This window comes from Carassius carassius, chromosome 17, assembly GCF_963082965.1.
Source record: "Carassius carassius chromosome 17, fCarCar2.1, whole genome shotgun sequence".
NCBI classification, from domain to species: domain Eukaryota; kingdom Metazoa; phylum Chordata; class Actinopteri; order Cypriniformes; family Cyprinidae; genus Carassius; species Carassius carassius.
This window is the reverse complement of record NC_081771.1, coordinates 13,234,681-13,253,974: the sequence shown is the minus strand read 5'-3', so window position 1 is coordinate 13,253,974 and position 19,294 is coordinate 13,234,681. Positions and strand designations below refer to the sequence as shown.

General features: G+C 39.8%; 1 protein-coding gene across 2 annotated transcripts in view; it reads right to left on the bottom strand.

Moving 5' to 3' along the window:
• The window catches only part of mast2 (microtubule associated serine/threonine kinase 2), a 169,879-nt gene that overhangs the window by 46,015 nt on the left and 104,570 nt on the right, over window positions 1-19,294 (bottom strand). The window contains exons 4-5 of one of the 2 annotated variants that reach the window (XM_059570961.1): window positions 15,771-15,802; window positions 11,360-11,527 (exon numbers count right to left, since the gene is read on the bottom strand). In XM_059570961.1, coding sequence (XP_059426944.1) covers window positions 11,360-11,527; window positions 15,771-15,802 — 200 coding nt within the window. The remainder of the gene's footprint in view (window positions 1-11,359; window positions 11,528-15,770; window positions 15,803-19,294) is intronic. The other variant, XM_059570960.1, reaches the window with a different exon arrangement.

The window sequence follows — 19,294 nt, the reverse complement described above, 5'->3', positions numbered from 1 at the left end:
GGCGTTGCGGGGACCCGGAGCATTTTGTGGACAGGTGTCCAGTGATGGAGGTGGGGACGATGATCCGGGTCCCGGACGTCCCACAGGTCACCCCCGGTCAGGCTGGCGAGTACCAAATACCCGTGAGTATCAAGGGGGGTACATATCCGGCCTTGGTGGATTCAGGATGTAACCAAACCTTAATCCATCAAAGCCTGATTCAACCGGGGGCATTGGATACAAGCCGCGTGGTCAAGGTGCAGTGCGTACACGGGGATGTGGTGGAGTATCCGGTTGTCCCAATTATAATTCAATTCCCGGGGACAAAAGCATAGTGTGGAGGTGGCGGTTAGTCCCCACCTCCGGCATCCGATAATCTTGGGAATGAATTGACTGGAGCAGTCTCAGAAATGCTTTTCCATGCGGCTCATTCTAATCCTATGGCGGGCCATTTGGGACAGGCAGCAACACTAAATCGCCTCATGGCCCGTTTCTTTTGGCCGGGCATTCATGACAACGTGCGCAGGTGGTGCGCGTCTTGTCCGGAATGTCAGTTGGTAAACCCACCGGCCGCCCCAAAAGCGCCTTTGCGCCCTCTTCCCTTAATGCAGGTCCCCTTCGAGAGAATTGGTATGGACCTCATCGGGCCATTAGAGCGATCGGCACGAGGACATCGCTTTGCATTAGTCATAGTTGATTATGCAACACGATATCCGGAAGCGGTGGCCCTCTGCAACATTTCCGCTAAAAGTGTTGCGGATGCCCTGTTTCGTCTTATCTCCCGGGTGGGGGTTCCAAAAGAAATCCTCACCGATCAAGGCACGGCGTTTATGTCACCTACGCTACGCGAACTGTACGGAATGTTGGGCATTAAGTCGATTCGAACTAGCGTCTATCACCCACAAACCGACGGCCTGGTCGAAATATTTAATCGCACACTTAAATCCATGATCCGTAAGTTCGTTCATGAAGACACCAAAAATTGGGATAGGTGGCTAGAGCCCTTGTTATTCGCTGTGCGAGAGGTCCCGCAAGCCTCCACGGGGTTTTCCCCCTTCGAGCTTCTCTATGGACGCCAGCCCCGGGGGGTGCTCGACGTACTGAGAGAAACTTGGGAGGAGGGACCATCTCAGGGCAAAAACGAAATTCAGCATGTGCTGGACTTGAGAACAAAACTCCACACATTGGGGCGGCTATCAAGAGAGAGTTTGTTACAAGCCCAGGACCGCCAGAGCCAGCTGTATAACAGGGGAACTAGGTTACGCAAATTTGCAACGGGAGAGAGAGTACTTGTATTACTCCCAACGTCGAGCTCCAAATTAATGGCTAAGTGGCAGGGACCGTTTGAGGTCGCACGACAGGTCGGAGATCTCGATTATGAGGTAATACGGTCCGATAGGAACGGGTCCCGTCAGATCTACCACCTCAATCTTCTTAAAAAATGGAATGAGGCGGAATCAGTGATGTTGGTAACGGTGATTGGCAGAGAGGATGATCTCGGGCCAGAGGCGAATATCAAACCACCATCCCTCGCCCTGGCTCCAGGGGGAGATCACCTCTCGCCGTCCCAACTCACTGATTTAACGAAATTGCAGGCAGAGTTTGCCGACGTCTTCTCACCCCTACCGGGCCGTACTAACCTGATTCAGCACCATATCGAGACCGAGCCGGGCATGGTAGTTCGCAGCCGGCCGTATCGTTTACCTGAGCACAAGAAAAAAGTAGTTCAGGCTGAATTAGGCGCTATGCTTGACATGGGGGTAATAGAAGAATCTAATAGTAACTGGGCGAGCCCGATAGTTTTAGTTCCGAAAACGGACGGCTCAGTCCGTTTCTGTGCAGATTACCGCAAGGTGAATACTGTGTCGAAATTCGACACGTATCCAATGCCGCGGGTTGACGAGTTGCTTGATCGGCTGGGCGCGGCTAGCTTTTATTCGACACTGGACTTAACAAAGGGCTATTGGCAGATCCCCTTGTCTCCATTGTCCAGAGAAAAGACCGCTTTCACAACGCCGTTCGGATTACACCAATTTGTTACCCTTCCGTTTGGCTTGTTCGGGGCCCTAGCTACCTTTCAGCGCCTCATGGACAGGATTCTGCGGCCCCATGCTGCGTATGCGGCTGCCTACCTAGATGATATCATTATATTTAGTAATGATTGGCAGCGGCATATGCAGCATCTGAGGGCTGTCCTGAGGTCGCTGAGGGGAGCAGGGCTAACGGCCAACCCAAAGAAGTGTGCGATTGGGCGGGTGGAAGTAAGGTATCTGGGCTTCCACTTGGGGCATGGGCTGGTGCGTCCCCAAATTGATAAGACAGCCGCTATTGCGACCTGCCCACGTCCCAAGACCAAAAAGGAGGTAAGGCAGTTCTTAGGGCTGCCGGGATATTATAGACGGTTTATTCCTATTTATTCGGACCTCACCAGCCCTTTGACTGACCTTACTAAAAAGGAGGTGCCAGATACGTTCCAGTGGACAGAGCCGTGCCAGCAGGCCTTTACTCAGGTCAAGGCTGCCCTGTGTGGCGGGCAGTTGTTACACTCTCCTGATTTTTCTCTCCCTTTTCTGTTGCAGACAGACGCGTCGGACAGGGGGCTGGGAGCAGACCTGTCCCAGGAGATAGAGGGGGAGGAACGGCCGGTGCTGTACATTAGCCAGAAGCTCTCGAAGAGAGAGGCTAAGTACAGCACCATTGAGAAAGAGTGCCTGGCCATCAGATGGGCCGTCCTCACCCTCCGCTATTATCTCCTGGGGCGGGAGTTCACCCTCTGTTCGGACCACGCCCCGCAGGATACCAATGAAGGATACCAATGCGCGGATCACTCGTTGGTATCTAGCTCTTCAGCCTTTTAAGTTCAGGGTGATCCACAGGCCGGGTGTTCAGATGGCGGTGGCCGACTTCCTCTCCAGAAATGGGGGGGGGGGGGGGGGGGCTGCAGGCCGGATGGATCCCCGGCCTGAGTCGGGCGGTGGGGGTATGTGGCAGTGGTTTAGCGAAGTCTGCAGCGGGAGAGAGAATCAGGACTCGAGCGGTAAGTGAGTGGTTTGGGCAGAAATTATCATCACTTGTTTCTTGTTCTAGTAATTGGCGTGGAGAGAGTTTAAAACGCCAGGAGAATCGGAAGCAAGCGAGAGAGAGACGGACTGCTGACCCAGGCCGGAAACGAAAAAAACGGAAACCGGAAAGAGTAACCCGGAACTAGCGCTGTCAGAATAAGAGTCCCCGTTTGGGTGTTTGTAGTTTTGAGTTCTTTTTATTTTATAATAAAACTGTCAGCAGTCCCGCCGACCCCTTTGTCCTCTTCCTTCCAACCAACGAACTTTGCTACAAATAATAACAACATAAAATAAAAATATATAAATAAATAACTGAATAAATAAAACTACATTTTGCAAAACAGAAATATGAAACACTCATTTGGCTAAAACAACAGTCCAACGGTGACAACAAATTAACAACAGATCAGATGACAGGTGCGTCACAGAGTGCATCACAAGCTGTCACGAGAGAGTGCGATAATTCAAATAAACTATATTCCGCTTAGCTTTGACTTTTTTTTTTTTTTTTTTTGGATGGTCTCATCCTCTTAGTGACACTGCATGCTACAAAACCATGTTTTTTACTACCGTGACAAAGGAATTACCATCAATATTATAACGTTATTGCTTTGTTGGACTAAAAGTGTGCTATGAGATGTCGTTCAGTGGACCCTTACCTTTCTAACTAACTTTCTAACTGGGATTTACAGTGGTGGATGTGTTTATGACTCGTTATTACGACAAATCTGTTACGTACTGTGTTTTTATTATGCATGTTCTGATGTGTACTGCTTCCACAAATTTAGCAAATACATTCCTTATAAGCTTTCCATTGAAAAACAGTGATCTGTCGCCAATGAGAGGCTTAGGTATAGTTTGTATTGATGAATTTTGTCCCGTTTCATTTAATCTACTCAGTAAACACCGAAGTATGCAAATAAAGAGCGTTCAGTGCATCAGCGTCCAGGTGCGGGTTAACAAATCAAATAAAAAAATATATACATTTTAGTTACATTTTAGTTTTATTATATAACAAATTATGCCTATAACAAAAATGAATAATTCAATCAAACAAATAATGGATAAAACCAGTATGAAATTCATAAATGTAACATTTGCATTTTCAGTACTGGTGCAAAACCTGTAAACAAAAGCAGATTAATGCTCAATGAGCAGGTAATTACGTGGTTTCTTGTTGTTTGTGTGCTAAAAAAAAAAAAAATGAAAATGCTTAAAGTCAGCATGATGGAAATGACTGTCTGAATGCACCAAAAAAATTGTTTCTTTTATTTTTTTTTTACTTATTCTTAACCATAATTTTTAATCAAAATGTCAACTTGATCTTCCCGTAAAAGGACAGGCTTCTCTCTTTTGACAGATTTCACCCGTCATTTCCAGTAGTCTGCATAAAAACCCCTAATGAATTTACTACCAAGATCTTTTATTAATAAAACTAATGGAAGTGACTTTACAAGTCAACAACAAGGTTACAAAGAACCAACATGAAATTAAATATGTGCCTGTAGCAAAATAATAGACATATCTAGTTACACCCTTGATAATTAATTATTATTATTGTTCAAATAGCTTTATTAATCACTGTTATTAATTAAGAGACTACAAGGAATATTAGTAAACTATTTATAATAATAAATATATTATTAATAAATATATTATTTCAAAAGCTTCCATATGCTAGCTTTTAACGAAACAGTGCCAGTCTGATTTCATGCGCCGCCATCATGCATCTGTAATGTGCACGCCACATACGGTCCGGGTGCTACAGTTGCACCTTTTGTGTTCCGTCAACATCACATTATCAATTTACATTCAGAAATAAAAAAAATTGATTCAGAATAGTCCACGTCCGCATCATGATGCATCTAAGAATCAAATTTCCCCCCACCCTATTTCTTGCAAGTAACTTTAAGCTGGCAATCACAATAAAGGCAGAAAAAAATCTGTCGCTACTTCCATTAAATCACAACAAAAACTCCTTTTCATTCCCCTCAGAAATGGTCATTAAAATAAAATTACTAGACCTTCAGAGACTCTTAATTATCAACCTTAGAATCTCAAATTAAGTACAGACTATAATTAGTATTTTTTTATTTTTTTAAGGTTTTGCAACCCTAGTCTTAAATGTATTTTCTAGCAATCAACGTTTAATTAACCAAAATAAAAGTGAATAAGTAAAATACCTGGATAACGTTCATCCAGAAATACTATTTCTGTAAATATTTATTTACTCACCCGATTTGTACTCAGCCATTGTGAGTTCTACACAGCGCTTAGCTTTGTACCAAGAGATTTCTGACAAAAGGATACTCGAAATGAACATGTCCTACAGTTCATGCGAGGTTAATATTCAACAGTCCAGTCTGGCCCTTTGTTTGTGCGTAATTTGCACTTAGATTACTGACTGAACAGGTGTTGCTTTCAACCTTCCTCGCATTTGGACCTGATCTGTTTTGTGTGTCTAGGGCAGCAGTTCTCAATCCCAGTCATTCCGCCCCACTGCTCTGCATATTTTGCACGTTTCTCTTTGTTTCACCTGATTCAGATAATCAGCTCGTTAGAAGTGAGCTCCGTGCATGAACTGTGTTCCCATTGTTTATTGCTCCCTACTCCCTTAGCAGGGGAAATCTGTTGAAGTTTACCTCACTTCGGAACATTCATTCACTGATTTGTGCTGCGCAGCATCTTTACACATGGACAACTGTGACATCATATACCTCTGTAAATAAATACAATTTAAATTCAGACCTCGCACACACTTCAATGCACTTTGAATGGAACATATACATTTGCTTCTAACTGAAATCATGTTCACTTCGCAGGGCACTTACATTCGAGTAGAACAAACGTCTGAAGTGCTAAGAGAAACGTACAAAATGTGCAGAGCAGTGGGGCGCGAGGACTGGAATTGAGAACCGCTGGTCTAGAGCAAATCCATGCGTATCATGTGGGCTCAACACAATTCCTTTTTTTTTAAGTGGAATTGGTAACATAATTGTAAAGTGTTTTGCAATGGACATCAACGACCCTGTTCTCTTGTGCTTTGGGGAAGTTCTTTCGAGTCGAGTGGTGTGCAACAGTAATGATAAACCAACATGCTATGATTTTGTCAATTATGCCACACTAGAGGCTGCTGAATTGGCAATTAAGAAGCTAGATAGTATGACTATCTAGTTTCTATATGCCATTACATGCCCAAAGAGGAACAGTGGAGAACTGACCCCCTGAATGTTTTTTTTCTCCATTTTTGTCACTGATGGAGTTTGGGTTCCTTGTCACTGTCACCTTTTGGCTTGCTTAGTTGGGGACTTAATATTTGGCAGTATTATTTGACTGCGTGTACACTACTGTATGAGAGCTGAACTGAGCTGACCCTGAACTGTTTCTCCAGAGCTGCTTTATAGAACTTTATCTGAATATAGCCATTGAACCTCATAAGTCAATTGGGGTTAATTTCATTTGCTAATCTTGGGTACAGTTGGTCAGAACAAGAGCATCACAAGAGAGAAACAGTAAGTCTAGATATTACAAAAAAAAAGGAGCTTTCATTCACATTTAGAGTAAAATAAATGGGGAAAAAAAGAAAATTGAGTGTGTGTGTAGAAAGAGGAAAGACCAGCGATGGAGAAATTAAATAAGAAGCAGCCTTTGGAACAGTTCCCTGCCCCTCTCTTGGATGTCCTGTTGAGTTGAGCTTTGAAAGGTTTTAAGCCTTGATTTCCAGCAGCTTCTCTGTAGGTCTAAACCTGTGGGGAACTGCAAAACACAGCCTTTCCACTCATACGATAACATCTTTTAGAAATGGGAAATTATGTCTGGAGCATCAAGTCAATACACAGGGGAAATGAGGCTTCAAGGGAAAGGAAAATCATTTATAACATTTTCTATTATCGTGATCACGATCTGGACAGGGCAAAGGAGGCAAGAAAATAGTTGTGCATGAAAAAGCAAAGACTGTAATGATTTCCTCGAGTTTTGCTGAATGTGAATGGAAGTTCAGAGTTTCCACACTGATCCTGATTTAGACATTGAGCTGTCTAAAAAATATCCTAAAATGTGACCTTGCAATGCAAAAAACATGCACACATTGTTTTCCTACCTTGTGAACGAAGATATTCTTAACCCACAAGTTAAAAATGACAAAGAGCAGACTGTGCTCAGCAATTTCTGTCAAACAAGAGATCAGTGAGGGATCAAGGTGAACACACACACACACACGCACACACACACACTCAATTGGGACAGAACATGGTGTTCTGACATTCCAGAGCAGCTCATTAGTGCAGAATCACTCTTATTCTGCTCCACAGGCATTAGACACACACACACACACACACACACACACACACACAACACACACACACACACACACACACACACAAACACACACACACAAACACACAGACACACACAGACATAGACAGACACACACACACACACACACACATTAATGAGCAGGGCTTTCGCAAACCATATCAAAACTTAGTGGCATGTATATTTGCTCAAAATTATCTGCTCAATAAGGCTAGCCAATGATGCTAAAAAATACATTAACATTCAAAGTCAAAGGAATTCATACTTTCATTAAAAAGGACTGCAAGCACCTTTTACATTGTTATTTTCTATTTCAATTCTATTCCACAATATTACTACTTTTACTGTATTTTTTATGAACAGATATTTCATCCCATGCTTAAGTGGCAAGAAAAAAAAAACAAGCCTAAGGAACAGGCCGCTGACGTGGCAGCTTCCTCAATGCAAGAAATGCACATGATTTATTCGTTAAATGTAATTTATGTAATGTTGCAACTTTATTATCTCTGTAGTAGTGTTGTCACTGTACCAAAATTTCAGTATTCGGTACCGATACCAGTGAAAATCCACAGTTCTCGGTACCAATTTCGGTACCAAAGCAAAACACAAAAATATGCTATTAAAAAAAAAAAAACTTTTTAGCACTAAAAATAAAACCAATGCCATTCTTTATACTTATTTACAATTGTGTTTAAAATTTTCCTACAAGTTATTTAATTATGAAAAACAGTAAACAAGTTTCACCCAAATTTAATTTTGCTATTAAATTTTCTATTAAAATTAAAACATGGACGAAATATTGTGATTTATTTCTTTAAAAAATAAAGTTTTATACATTTTTTCAACAGTAGCAGTATCACATACATTTTACTAAATAATAGTAATATTTCTAGCACAATGCCTTTATGTAAAAATTAACTTTTAGGCCTAATGAATGCATATTTGTCATTTTAACTGAACTTAAGACTGGTGGTGATATTTTTGGTCGTTGAGGGTTTCTGTAAAAAAAAACTAGTAATAGATCATATTAATTATTATTAAAAGATAATACTACTACTAATTCTACTATCATACTAATGTATATACAATGCACTATGAATTGATGAGCTGTTGGGCTCATGAATATTAATCACGTTGTTTGCGTTCGGTCAAAATGATTTGCTGAAATCAAAACAGGTACGGTAAGAGATCAGCGCCAGCCAATGAAATTGCCATTTGCGCATTAGCTCCACCCACTACCGGAGAAACCGGTATGTCTTCTGCTTGTTCGAAAATGAATATGAATAATTCTAAATGAACTCCATTATTTTGACAGGAGAAGACAACAAAGAATAGTTTACATATAGCGTGTCGATTCAGCGTGGTAAGACTCTCGCTCTCTCTCTCTTTGCATGTGTGAGAAACAGCGCTATCAGTAAAGCGACGGTGAGTCATGCGCCTTCATAAAGAGTTTACAGAGCATCAATTACAGGTGCGCTGTGCGTCCATTGAGATAAACTGAAAAGTTCAGATCGCTTGATGGAGAGAGAACTCTGAAGCTCAGATGCTGAAATTAATGCCAGCGTCATGCACTTCGGTCTATGTAGTAAACAAACCCGCACGTCTCTGCCATTCATTAATTCACACAGAGACGCGCAGAACACGGTTTCATATTTCAAACAACTTTTGCGGCTTAACATTTACAGATACTGGTCCATATGGAGATTTGATTTGATTAATTTATGCTAACTTTGACAAATTCCATGACTGTCCATATTAAAATGTAAGTTTCATTTTCATGACTGGATTTTGAGATTCCGTCCTCGTTTTCTGCTTCGCGGAAATCATATCACTGAACCCTTTCTTTTACTGTCTATGGCTGAACCGGGTTTGAACGGGACCTCGGTACTACCGGTACTTAAAGAAACCTGGTACCGTCACATTTAAATTTTTTTAGTACCGACTTGGTACCGAAGTACCGGGTCTTTTGACAACACTACTCTGTAGCATAATAGATTCAAAACTTTCAAATCCACAAAAAATCTAGGTGAAAACCGTAAAGTTATGTTATGACTTCTTCACTAAATTAACACAAGAAAACTTTGAGGGTGTTTTTTGGGCCCCAAAGAAGTTTTGACATGCCCTGACAGTCAGCTTATAACAGTTTCTTATAAACATACAGGTGCATCCCAATAAATTAGAATGTCATGGAAAAGTTTATTTCAGTAATTCAACTCAAATTGTTTAACTAGTGTATTAAATGAATTTGATGCACACAGACTGAAGTAGTTTAAAGGCAGGGTAGGTAATACATGTATAAACAACTTTCTTCCAAATTTGTTTAAACTTTCTATATATATCAATGCATAATTAAAATGTAAGTACTCTGATAAAAAGAGTATAAAAATCGAGTGACTCTAGACCGTTTAATCTGTATTAAACACAGCTCATTATTTCCATTTCGGGACGAAACATAGGATTGGCTTAGGCGACTGTCACTCTCTCGCAACCATGGCAACCACCCTTTTGCCACACATGACCTGTCCACTTGCGCGTGCACGTTTGATTTGAGGAAACAGCACGTTTGATTCAACAGGCACGGATCCTAGGAATACCAAAACAATGGCAGAGAAACAGCAAGCAAAATTCACAGTACCAGCCTATGCAGTTAGTGAAGGCAAACCAGGCAAAAAAAGGAAGACAGTAACAGTACAAGAAAAGGCAATGAACAAAAAGTCTTTGGATAAACAAAGAAATAAAACGCGAGTTAAAATCGGCGTGGCTTTCCAGCGATGGCGAGAACTCAAGGGGCTGAAAAGTGACTCCTTGATGGCTTTATTTCTGCTGGACAGATAAATCTTTCTTTTTGTATTTTTATCATACATATTTTTTTCATGAAGCATGAGTCATTAGCACACGTAGCTGCGTAATATAGCTAACATAACATTACTTAGCGAGCCATAGTAGAGGCTTTGGAAGGAGCCCAGAAGGGAGGGGTTGGAGTGAATGGAAATAATGAGCTATCTTTAAAACAGTCGTGAGAGGACTACTACTCAAATTTGAAAAAAAAAGTTTTTTATACATTTTTTTTACCTACCCTGCCTTTAAGTCTTTGGTTCTTTTAATTGTGATGATTTTGGCTCACATTTAACAAAAGTCCACCAATTTACCATCTCAACAAATTAGAATACTTTATAAGACCAATAAAAAAAAACATTTTTAGTGAATTGTTGGCCTTCTAGAAAGTATGTTCATTTACTGTACATGTACTCAATACTTGGTAGGGGCTCCTTTTGCTTTAATTACTGCCTCAACTTCAGCTCATCTGCATTTTTTGGTCTCTTGTTTCTCATGTTCCTCTTGACAATACCCCATAGATTCTCTCTGGGGTTCAGGTCTGGTGAGTTTGCTGGCCAGTCAAGCACACCAACACCATGGTCATTTAACCAACTTTTGGTGCTTTTGGCAGTGTGGGCAGGTGCCAAATCCTGCTGAAAAATTAAATCAGCATTTTCAAAAAGCTGGTCAGCAGAAGGAAGCATGAAGTGCTCCAAAATTTCTTGGTAAATAGGTGGAGTTACTTTGGTTTTCAAAAAACACAATGGACCAACACCAGCAGATGACATTGCACCCCAAATCATCACAGTCTGTGGAAACTTAACACTGGACTTCAAGCGACTTGGCTATGAGCTTCTACACCCTTCCTCCAGACTCTAGGACCTTGGTTTCCAAATGGTGTAGTTTTTTTATATATATATTTTTATGTATATTTATAACATGAACAATCCCCCTGAGTAACCTGGGGTTAAGTGCATTGCTCAAGGGCACAGTGCTGAAGGCACAATGCAGGTAAATGTAGCCTTCAGTTACCCACCATGGGCATCTAGCCACTAAACCATATCACCCCATTAGGAAAACCGATTAGATGAAACAGCAACCGCACAATGCCTAGTTATCCAGCATGCTGTAGAAAGGGAGCTTGGACCAGAAGCAATTGCAAGAGCACTCTAACATCATAACCTTACCTCCACAAGAAGGGATTGGCGCTGGGGGCAAGGACAGGGGCAGATGCAGGCCCCTCAGGTCCACCTGGGGACGGGAAGGTGAGAGCAGAAGGGGAGGTGGTAGGAGAGAGGAGATGCTGCAGGAGGCTGCTGTTGCCATGACAACGGTACTGAGCAGTTGGCCAGATTCTTTTAAGGGAATACGGCAAGAGAGGAGAGCAAGGAGTAATGTGAGTGGGTAAAAAAAAAAGAAAATAATGTTTGTCCTTTTGAAGGGCAAGGAAAGGTAGGACGACCTACAGCAGTTCATAAACATGACCAAGGTAAAGGCTTGACATCACACTGTCACTGACTCAGTGTATGTCCACACTTCAAACACAGTGTGAATTAAACTCTTCCTACCTCTCAGTTCCATGTCTACAGACTCGAAGAAGACATGTGGTCAAACAAGATCCTGTTTTAAGCTGCCCTGGTATTCCTGAGAGATGCTGCTGACAGGCTGTTTCAGCAGTTCAGCAGATGCATACTCAAGCTAAAGCTGGCTGGCACAAGGATAGGATGACAGTTCTGTCAGGGTCTACCTCAGTTCCCTTTAGGCAACATTCTCAAGCAGAGAAAGGAAAGACTCCATTCTCCTTCATCAAAACTTCCTCAAAATGGGACATCCAAGATTGGGGACAGGATCTTGTTTTCCATCACTTCACCCAGTAGCTGTTATTCTGGGGCAGAAATAACACTCAACACACAGGACGTGTTCTTCCCTTTGAACAGCTAGACAGAGCACAACTCTTTGGAAAAGACCATGGGATAATGGAAAAACAATGGGAATGGGACCCGTGACTTGACCTGGCCCTGAATCGAATCTAGAAACAGATCTTTATACAACCATGCCACAGATCTGACCCAAATGGCTTTTTTGTATAACTAAAAGGATAAAAACTAACCAAGGTCTAAATACTAAGGAGAACTCAATCTGGTATTAAAAGTATACCACCATGCTAGACTTAAACTTGGTTTTCAGGCAACAGGGAGCTGTTTTAGACAGCCAAGACAAAGATGTGCTCTCAGAGTGGAGTGAAGGGGGTAAAAGAAGCTGACCTGGCAAAAGCTGGCCTTTGACATGACTGAATCATGCACAAACACATACATATTCTGCTGAGTAAAGACTTCCCTTTGCTTGAGTCTTTCTGGTGTTCTGATGGGTTGTGTTAGGAGGCTGTAAACTGAGCTACACACTGTGGCTGTCAATCAACCAGGAGAGCTAGAAATTCAGCCACCACTCAGGGCATGAGGGGAAAGCAGGTATCGGGTTCCCAGACAGACTGAGAGAGGGAGAAAGAGAAAAACCCAGTGCTTAACCATCAAGAAGGTCAGAGTCTGTGGTCTGTTTGTGTAAAGCTAATGCTGTGGTCATGTTTAGAAACCTCAATGGATAAAGTTCATGCATTTAAAAAATGAGTGACAGTTAGCTGGACTCAACTAAAAGTTAAAGAATAAGGAAAGAATTAAGGTTCGGTAAACAAACACAAGCTAAATTTGTGGGCTTATTTAATTAAATTAATATATGTGCTGCGTGTCTCAAAGTGATGCAAGGCACTGTATTCTTTTACATGTGAGTAGCTCATGATCCAGTGTTTTCAGTGTCTCAGAGTGGCTTGGTTTGCAGTAAATAATGCTCAGCATGAACTAAACTGCTCTGAGTTTGGGTCGCTTATTAAATGCTTTCCTTACATGTAATTAGAAGTGCTTATAAACCAGCTACTGTCATAAAAATAAAATTTAAAGAAGAAATATAGTATAGCATATAATAAATATTAGTACTGTATTTTCACAGATGTACCTTTAATATAATATTATTGTAACTTTTTTTTACAGTGAATGAATGAAACAAAAAAAATATATGCTCATATTCAAAAATATAAATACTAATTTTGTTTGCTAAATTGTGCTGCCCTACAAACAAGCTTAAAAACATTGAGGTTATTTTAGGTTTTTTCTTATTTTGTTATCAGAAAAATCGCAATAATTTTTCCCCCCTCAAATTGTGCAGCCCTATCACAAGATGATGACAATCAACTCTTACTGTAAGTGCAGGTTGGGGGCTCCAAGTCTTTCCTTTCTTTTCTTCATGTTCATGAGTATAACAGCTGGATAAAGTCTTTTACTCAGAAGTAAAACTGGAAAGCGTTTCCAGCGACAGGTTTATCATAGTTGCAAAAGCACTACATTGCATACTGTAAAAGCCTGCTACCAAACTACAAAAACTACAAAACTCTGATTGTGAAAGTTTCAGCAATTCCAGCCATACTTCCTTAATCTTCATCAGATCCATCAACAGTCAGATCACGATGTGCATTCAAGTCTCAGCTTGTCCACGGCTAGAGCAAATATCAACTTCTTTGTGAACTGAGGTCATGGCAGCATCTGTTGTTAAACGACAATCCCCTAAAAGCTATATCCAGGAGCGTTCTGTCTGTCTGAGGGCTGTGAAGTACCATGACACGAAAAGAGAGCGAGAAGAGCATGACGATCTAAATTAAAGGCAAATTAGAAGCTTCACTCTGCTCTTAACTTGACTAATAGTACGTGTGTGTGTGTGTTGGCAAGACAGTCAGAGACACACAAACACACCGAGTTATGAGGGAGAGGGCATTCTCATGATATCACAAGACCCTGGGGGAGGTGCAGCTATTGCCCCTACCTCACACCGGCCCATCTCTGTACAGACAGTTCTGGGAACCAAGAGAATATCAGTGTCCTATCCACAGTTCCCAGGTGAATGCTTTTGGCTAAATGTAGCCCCAAGGAGACAATAGGCAGGATCAAAAAATCGATATTCAGTTTGAGATTTGCTTAAGATTACATTTAGCAGTGTTGATTTTTTTTAAATAATATTTATATAATAATATATAATTTTCTTTAATATTTTTTAATAATTTTTAATAATAATCGTTTTTTTATATAATAATTATTCTTTTTTTTTAGATTACTGGGCATTAGATGACATAAAAACAACCTCATGGTGCTCTTTCATCCTTTTTTGAGCTTGACAAAGTTTTCATAAAGTTGCTTTGATTATGTGGAAAAGCACAATCTGAACATTCTATTAAATATCTCCTGTGTCCCAGAGAAGTCATTCAGTCAGTCATACAATTTTTGACTGACATGAGGGTGAGTAAATAATTACAGAATAAATCATTTCATTTCCTCTTTACTGGGTTCCCACACCAAGTGAAAGGGTGAGATGGAAAAGAAGGAAAAACAAGATGGTGACTCACAAAGTACCAAAATCCTAAATGAATGAGGGCCTGAATGAGTGCTAAAATGAGATTTCTCTGACAAGCAGTGTGGCTGAATAGAAGGTTTGATTCGATTAAGTCCTGTAATCCCATGGCGGGTGGAACAAACTCTGTGAACCCTCACAATAGACAGCATTCTGCCCACCCCTGCCAGTCACTCTGAGCTATACAAAGGCGACAAAACTCTGAACGTGTATAAGAAAGAACACAACGACAGTTTGCTCACACACTGCCTTTGCAGCACTTAATACTACACCAAAATATTGTCTGCTATCAACTAATCGCATGATACTGATATTGTGCTTTCTTATGATTGTCTGTAAAGAGCATCTTCTTTGCTGGCACACAGTTAAAAATAGATAGAAAGGAAGATATAGATAGGTGTGTCAGAACAGGAACCAAAATGCTCAGCTGTCGCAAAAGGCCTTCAGTAAATCTGCCTGTCACTGCCCTACCAGTCACCTACGACCCCTGTGACCCTGTCCGTTGACACTGTGATCGAGTAGGAATGCTGACCTTACTGATACAGCAGTGTGAGATGTATTAAACATGCTCTCTTATCAGGCAATATACAGATGTAGATGTTGTCTGAAATAAACAACTGAAAATATTTTGGTGTTATCTAAAGGTTAGTTGAATTTACTCTATATAATCAATCATGTTTCTGTAATGCTAATCTCACAATTTCAGCAGTGTTGTGTTGGACTATACATACTTAATATTTCCTTAATATTTACCAATCAAATGTTGATCTGTAACTTTGAACTGCATCTGAACAATCTGCAACATGAACAATATATAACTGAATTATTCAGTCCTTTAATTCCTTTTTTACTGTATTTAGCTTTCTATTGTTTAATTAGTGTGTGCATGCAACAATAAAACATTTCACACAAATGTTTCCTGTGTTTTCCCCACCATAATCTTTTAAAACAGATTTAAATCATAGTATATAGACATAGTATGTCCTGAAGTGTAATTAATATTGGTGAACATAACTAAACACCTCTTTGCTGAATGGGCATAGCATCCTCTGTACAACATTTGTAGTATAATTTTCCATGGTCTGATTGTTCACAACAGACCATAGATTTCTCTATCCATAAGAAAAATAAATAAAATTGAGCACTTACAAACTGCCTCTTCTGGGAAGACTCAGCTCCTTCTGAAATAAAGAAAGAGAAGAATAAAAGATTAACTATGACTCAAATTCTAAGATGTCTGTGACGCAATTATTACACAAATAACAGAACTTGTAAACTTGTGCATTAAATATCATGGAAACCTAAATTTGATGCAGACTCTAAACCATCCACCAGGTGGCAAAATTCAACCACCACAATTCAACTCAGGTCACACTGCATGAACCATATTAACATAGTTTAACTTGATTGAACAGACTTTTATCTTTATTACTCAGTGATATATTCAATATGACTCAACTGATGATTAAGTGGAACAATGGCCTGTATAAAACATCACATATACTGAAGGGGGAAAAAAAACACCACTAGATGGCAAAATTGAACCTATAGTACACACAGCTCGATTTACCTTCGAGCAGTGCATGCCTACTGTTAGCTGGACTGAGAAAATACGACTGATATCAGGTCCAGAAGACCCATGGGACAGAAAGGACAGACAGAATAAGGCCATTCCATCTGTCGTCCATAGTCAATCTCCTCTCTAGTGTAAATATCCAATGCCCAAACACTTCAATTAAAACACTATGTTTGAGAAACAGTGGTCTATGAAGATTGAATGTTTAAATAATAATAGTGCTGTTATAGTTACTGTACTGAAGCCAATATTTTTTTTCTCCCATTACAACACTGATGGTAGATGCACATCGCTATCTAGAAATATGCCTGATTAAATTTACATTTATAAATTTACAGTAGAACAGAAGAAAAAAAAAAATCACTCATTTTTTATAGAGCCCTTTTAAAATCTAATTTGATATGTAGAGAGTAAAATCTTTCTAACAAAACAAAATCTGAACAGCACATTAGCATTCTTGACAGATAAATAGCCAACACAAACAATGGCTTTTAGATAATTCATTAAATTCAATTATGGCATGTGTTTACAGGGCCCACCATCCATTAACAGTGTGGGTGTACATGCAGAGGCCACGTGCCGCACTGATCCTTACGGATTCAACTCATCCAGTTACACAAAGCAAGCGTTTGGTAGTGAGCGCATTCTGTTGACACCATGTTTTCTTTCATCTGGCTTAGCTGTCACTTTCAAATAGCTCAGTATTGAAATAAGAAATGTACTGTAACAGTAAAATTGAAAAATAATCAATTGCAATTGCAACTTAATTTAGCATATCATCACAGCAGCATCTTGGAAGTGATTTCCATGTTGCTAATCACCATACAGAAAAAAAAATAAAAGATGAATAAAACATAGGGGCCGTGATATATTGGTTGTTAAAAATAAACTTCCTTCATATTAATGCGATATATTAGGGCAGGGCTACACTGATTTTTACAGACTTTTGTATTGTTTCCTTTGTGGTTATGCAAAACATGGCTAATTTATCGTTTATATATATAATATAACCTATAATCTTCTCAATCCTCTCAAACCCTGGACCACATAACCAGTCATAATTAGCACGGGTGTATTTGTAGCCGAAAATACACTGTATGGGTGAAAATTATTTATACTATAATATTTACAATAATTATACAATATTTATACAATAATTATAAATCACTAGGATAAGTAAAGATTGTGTTCCATGAAGATTTTTTGTAAATTTCCTATCATAGATATATCAAAATTTAATTTTTGATCAGTAATATGCATTACTAAAGGACTTCATTTGGACAGCTTTTTTTTTTTTAACCACATCAGATTCCCTTTTCAAATAGTTGTATCTTGCCCAAATATTGTCCTATCCTAACAAAAGCTTATTTATACAGCTTTCAGATTATGTATAAATTTCAATATCGAAAAATTGGTTTTGTGGTCCAGGGTCACAAATGTGATAGCTGTGCTTTTAATTGTGACTGTCAATGGACTGTTAAAGACATGCTGGTTCAGAAAATGAGAAGCATTCTTGTTTCAGACCAATCTGGCTGAGAGTACAACTCATTTCAAGTGCACTTATGAAAAAAAAAAAAAACTTCGGCCTCCCACTGAAATCAGCTCTTATTACTGCAGGGAAACTGGACAAAAGTGGAGAAAGAACATATTAAACAACAGAACAAATTCAACAGTGCACTAAGAGCAGGAGAGAAACAGCAGGTAAAATTATTAGAGGACAGAGAGTGAGAGAGTGAGCTGTAGCTGTATTCAGAGCGTGTCTATGAGACATCTGTCTCCCCACATCGATGGAAGACTGAGCCAGGGAACCTTCATGTCCTCCTGACCCATCTGCAGAATATTAACACCGCAACTTCTCAAAGTGCAGCCTTAGCAAAACACGAGCCTACTTTTTAATTAGCAACTCCACCGATAGCAGCCTGATACGCCTGGAGGCTTCATATATGGCAGTTTTCCTGCTTTTTCATGTCAACTTGAGATCACTTTCCCCTGTGCTGTCAGAAAAAGTGCATCTCTCCTTCTCTCATGACCTCTGTAGCCCTCTCCTCTCTCTCTCTCCATAATGAGCCTGAAGTGCTCATCAGCGCATTCCTACTGCTCTGACTGAACTCAGGTACGGATACATCAGCCTTCAAGCACTGTAGATGGACTAAATCTTGTTAGCTTGTGTGTGTAAGATGAATTGAGTATCTACATTCGTTGCCAAATTGGATTAGTTGTGGAGCAAAGCAGCGCTGCCTGATATCTGGATGGTATGTGTGTGTGATAGTGTTCAAGGGAACTGGACACAGCTGCGTTATGAGTGGCAGGAAGGAGAGCGTGCCATAGAAATCTTCATGCCTGTTATCTACAGCTCTGCACTGAAGACAAAAAAATAAGGCAAAGCCAGACTGAGGATGTTTAAAAAAATAACCCAATGTAGACTTTTGGGATAGTACTTTGGGTGCTTCAGAACACAACCTAAGTTTTGTATGTCTCTACACTAGCGAGAAGTACACCGTGTTTGTGCAACACAATTTATACTTTGATTATTATCACTAAAGCGATCCTTAGATGCCTTCAACTGTCCGATGCCCCATTCATATTTCAGAAGTTCTACTCCAGATTCTTATCCCTTGTCTATCTCTAATAACATCTTTTGAAATGACTTTGCATCGTTGTATTGTAAGATTGCTTTGCTTTTTTTTCTAACAAATTAATTACATGAACAACTACAAAAAAGGCAAGCTTGTGATCTTTCGATAAAATTGTTATCCAGTAAACAGCAACATCAATTGGATGAACAAGGAACCAAAGAGCTAGATAAAGCCCTGTTTGGACAGGATTAGTTTTCTAAATGATATCTGCGTTATAATTTTTGTCACCTGAGATCTGAAAAAACATTTCCAAGTTTTTTACAGACAGATATAAAGAAGTATTTGTGTGCATCATGCATGATTAATATGTATGTTTTAATTTGATATTTATTGAAATAATTGTAATATATTATAAATAAACTTCACAAGTTTATATAACTGGCTACTTATGACCAAACTAAACAACCAATAAAATAAAACAAAATAAAATAATAAAAAAAAAAAAAAAATCATAAGAGTCA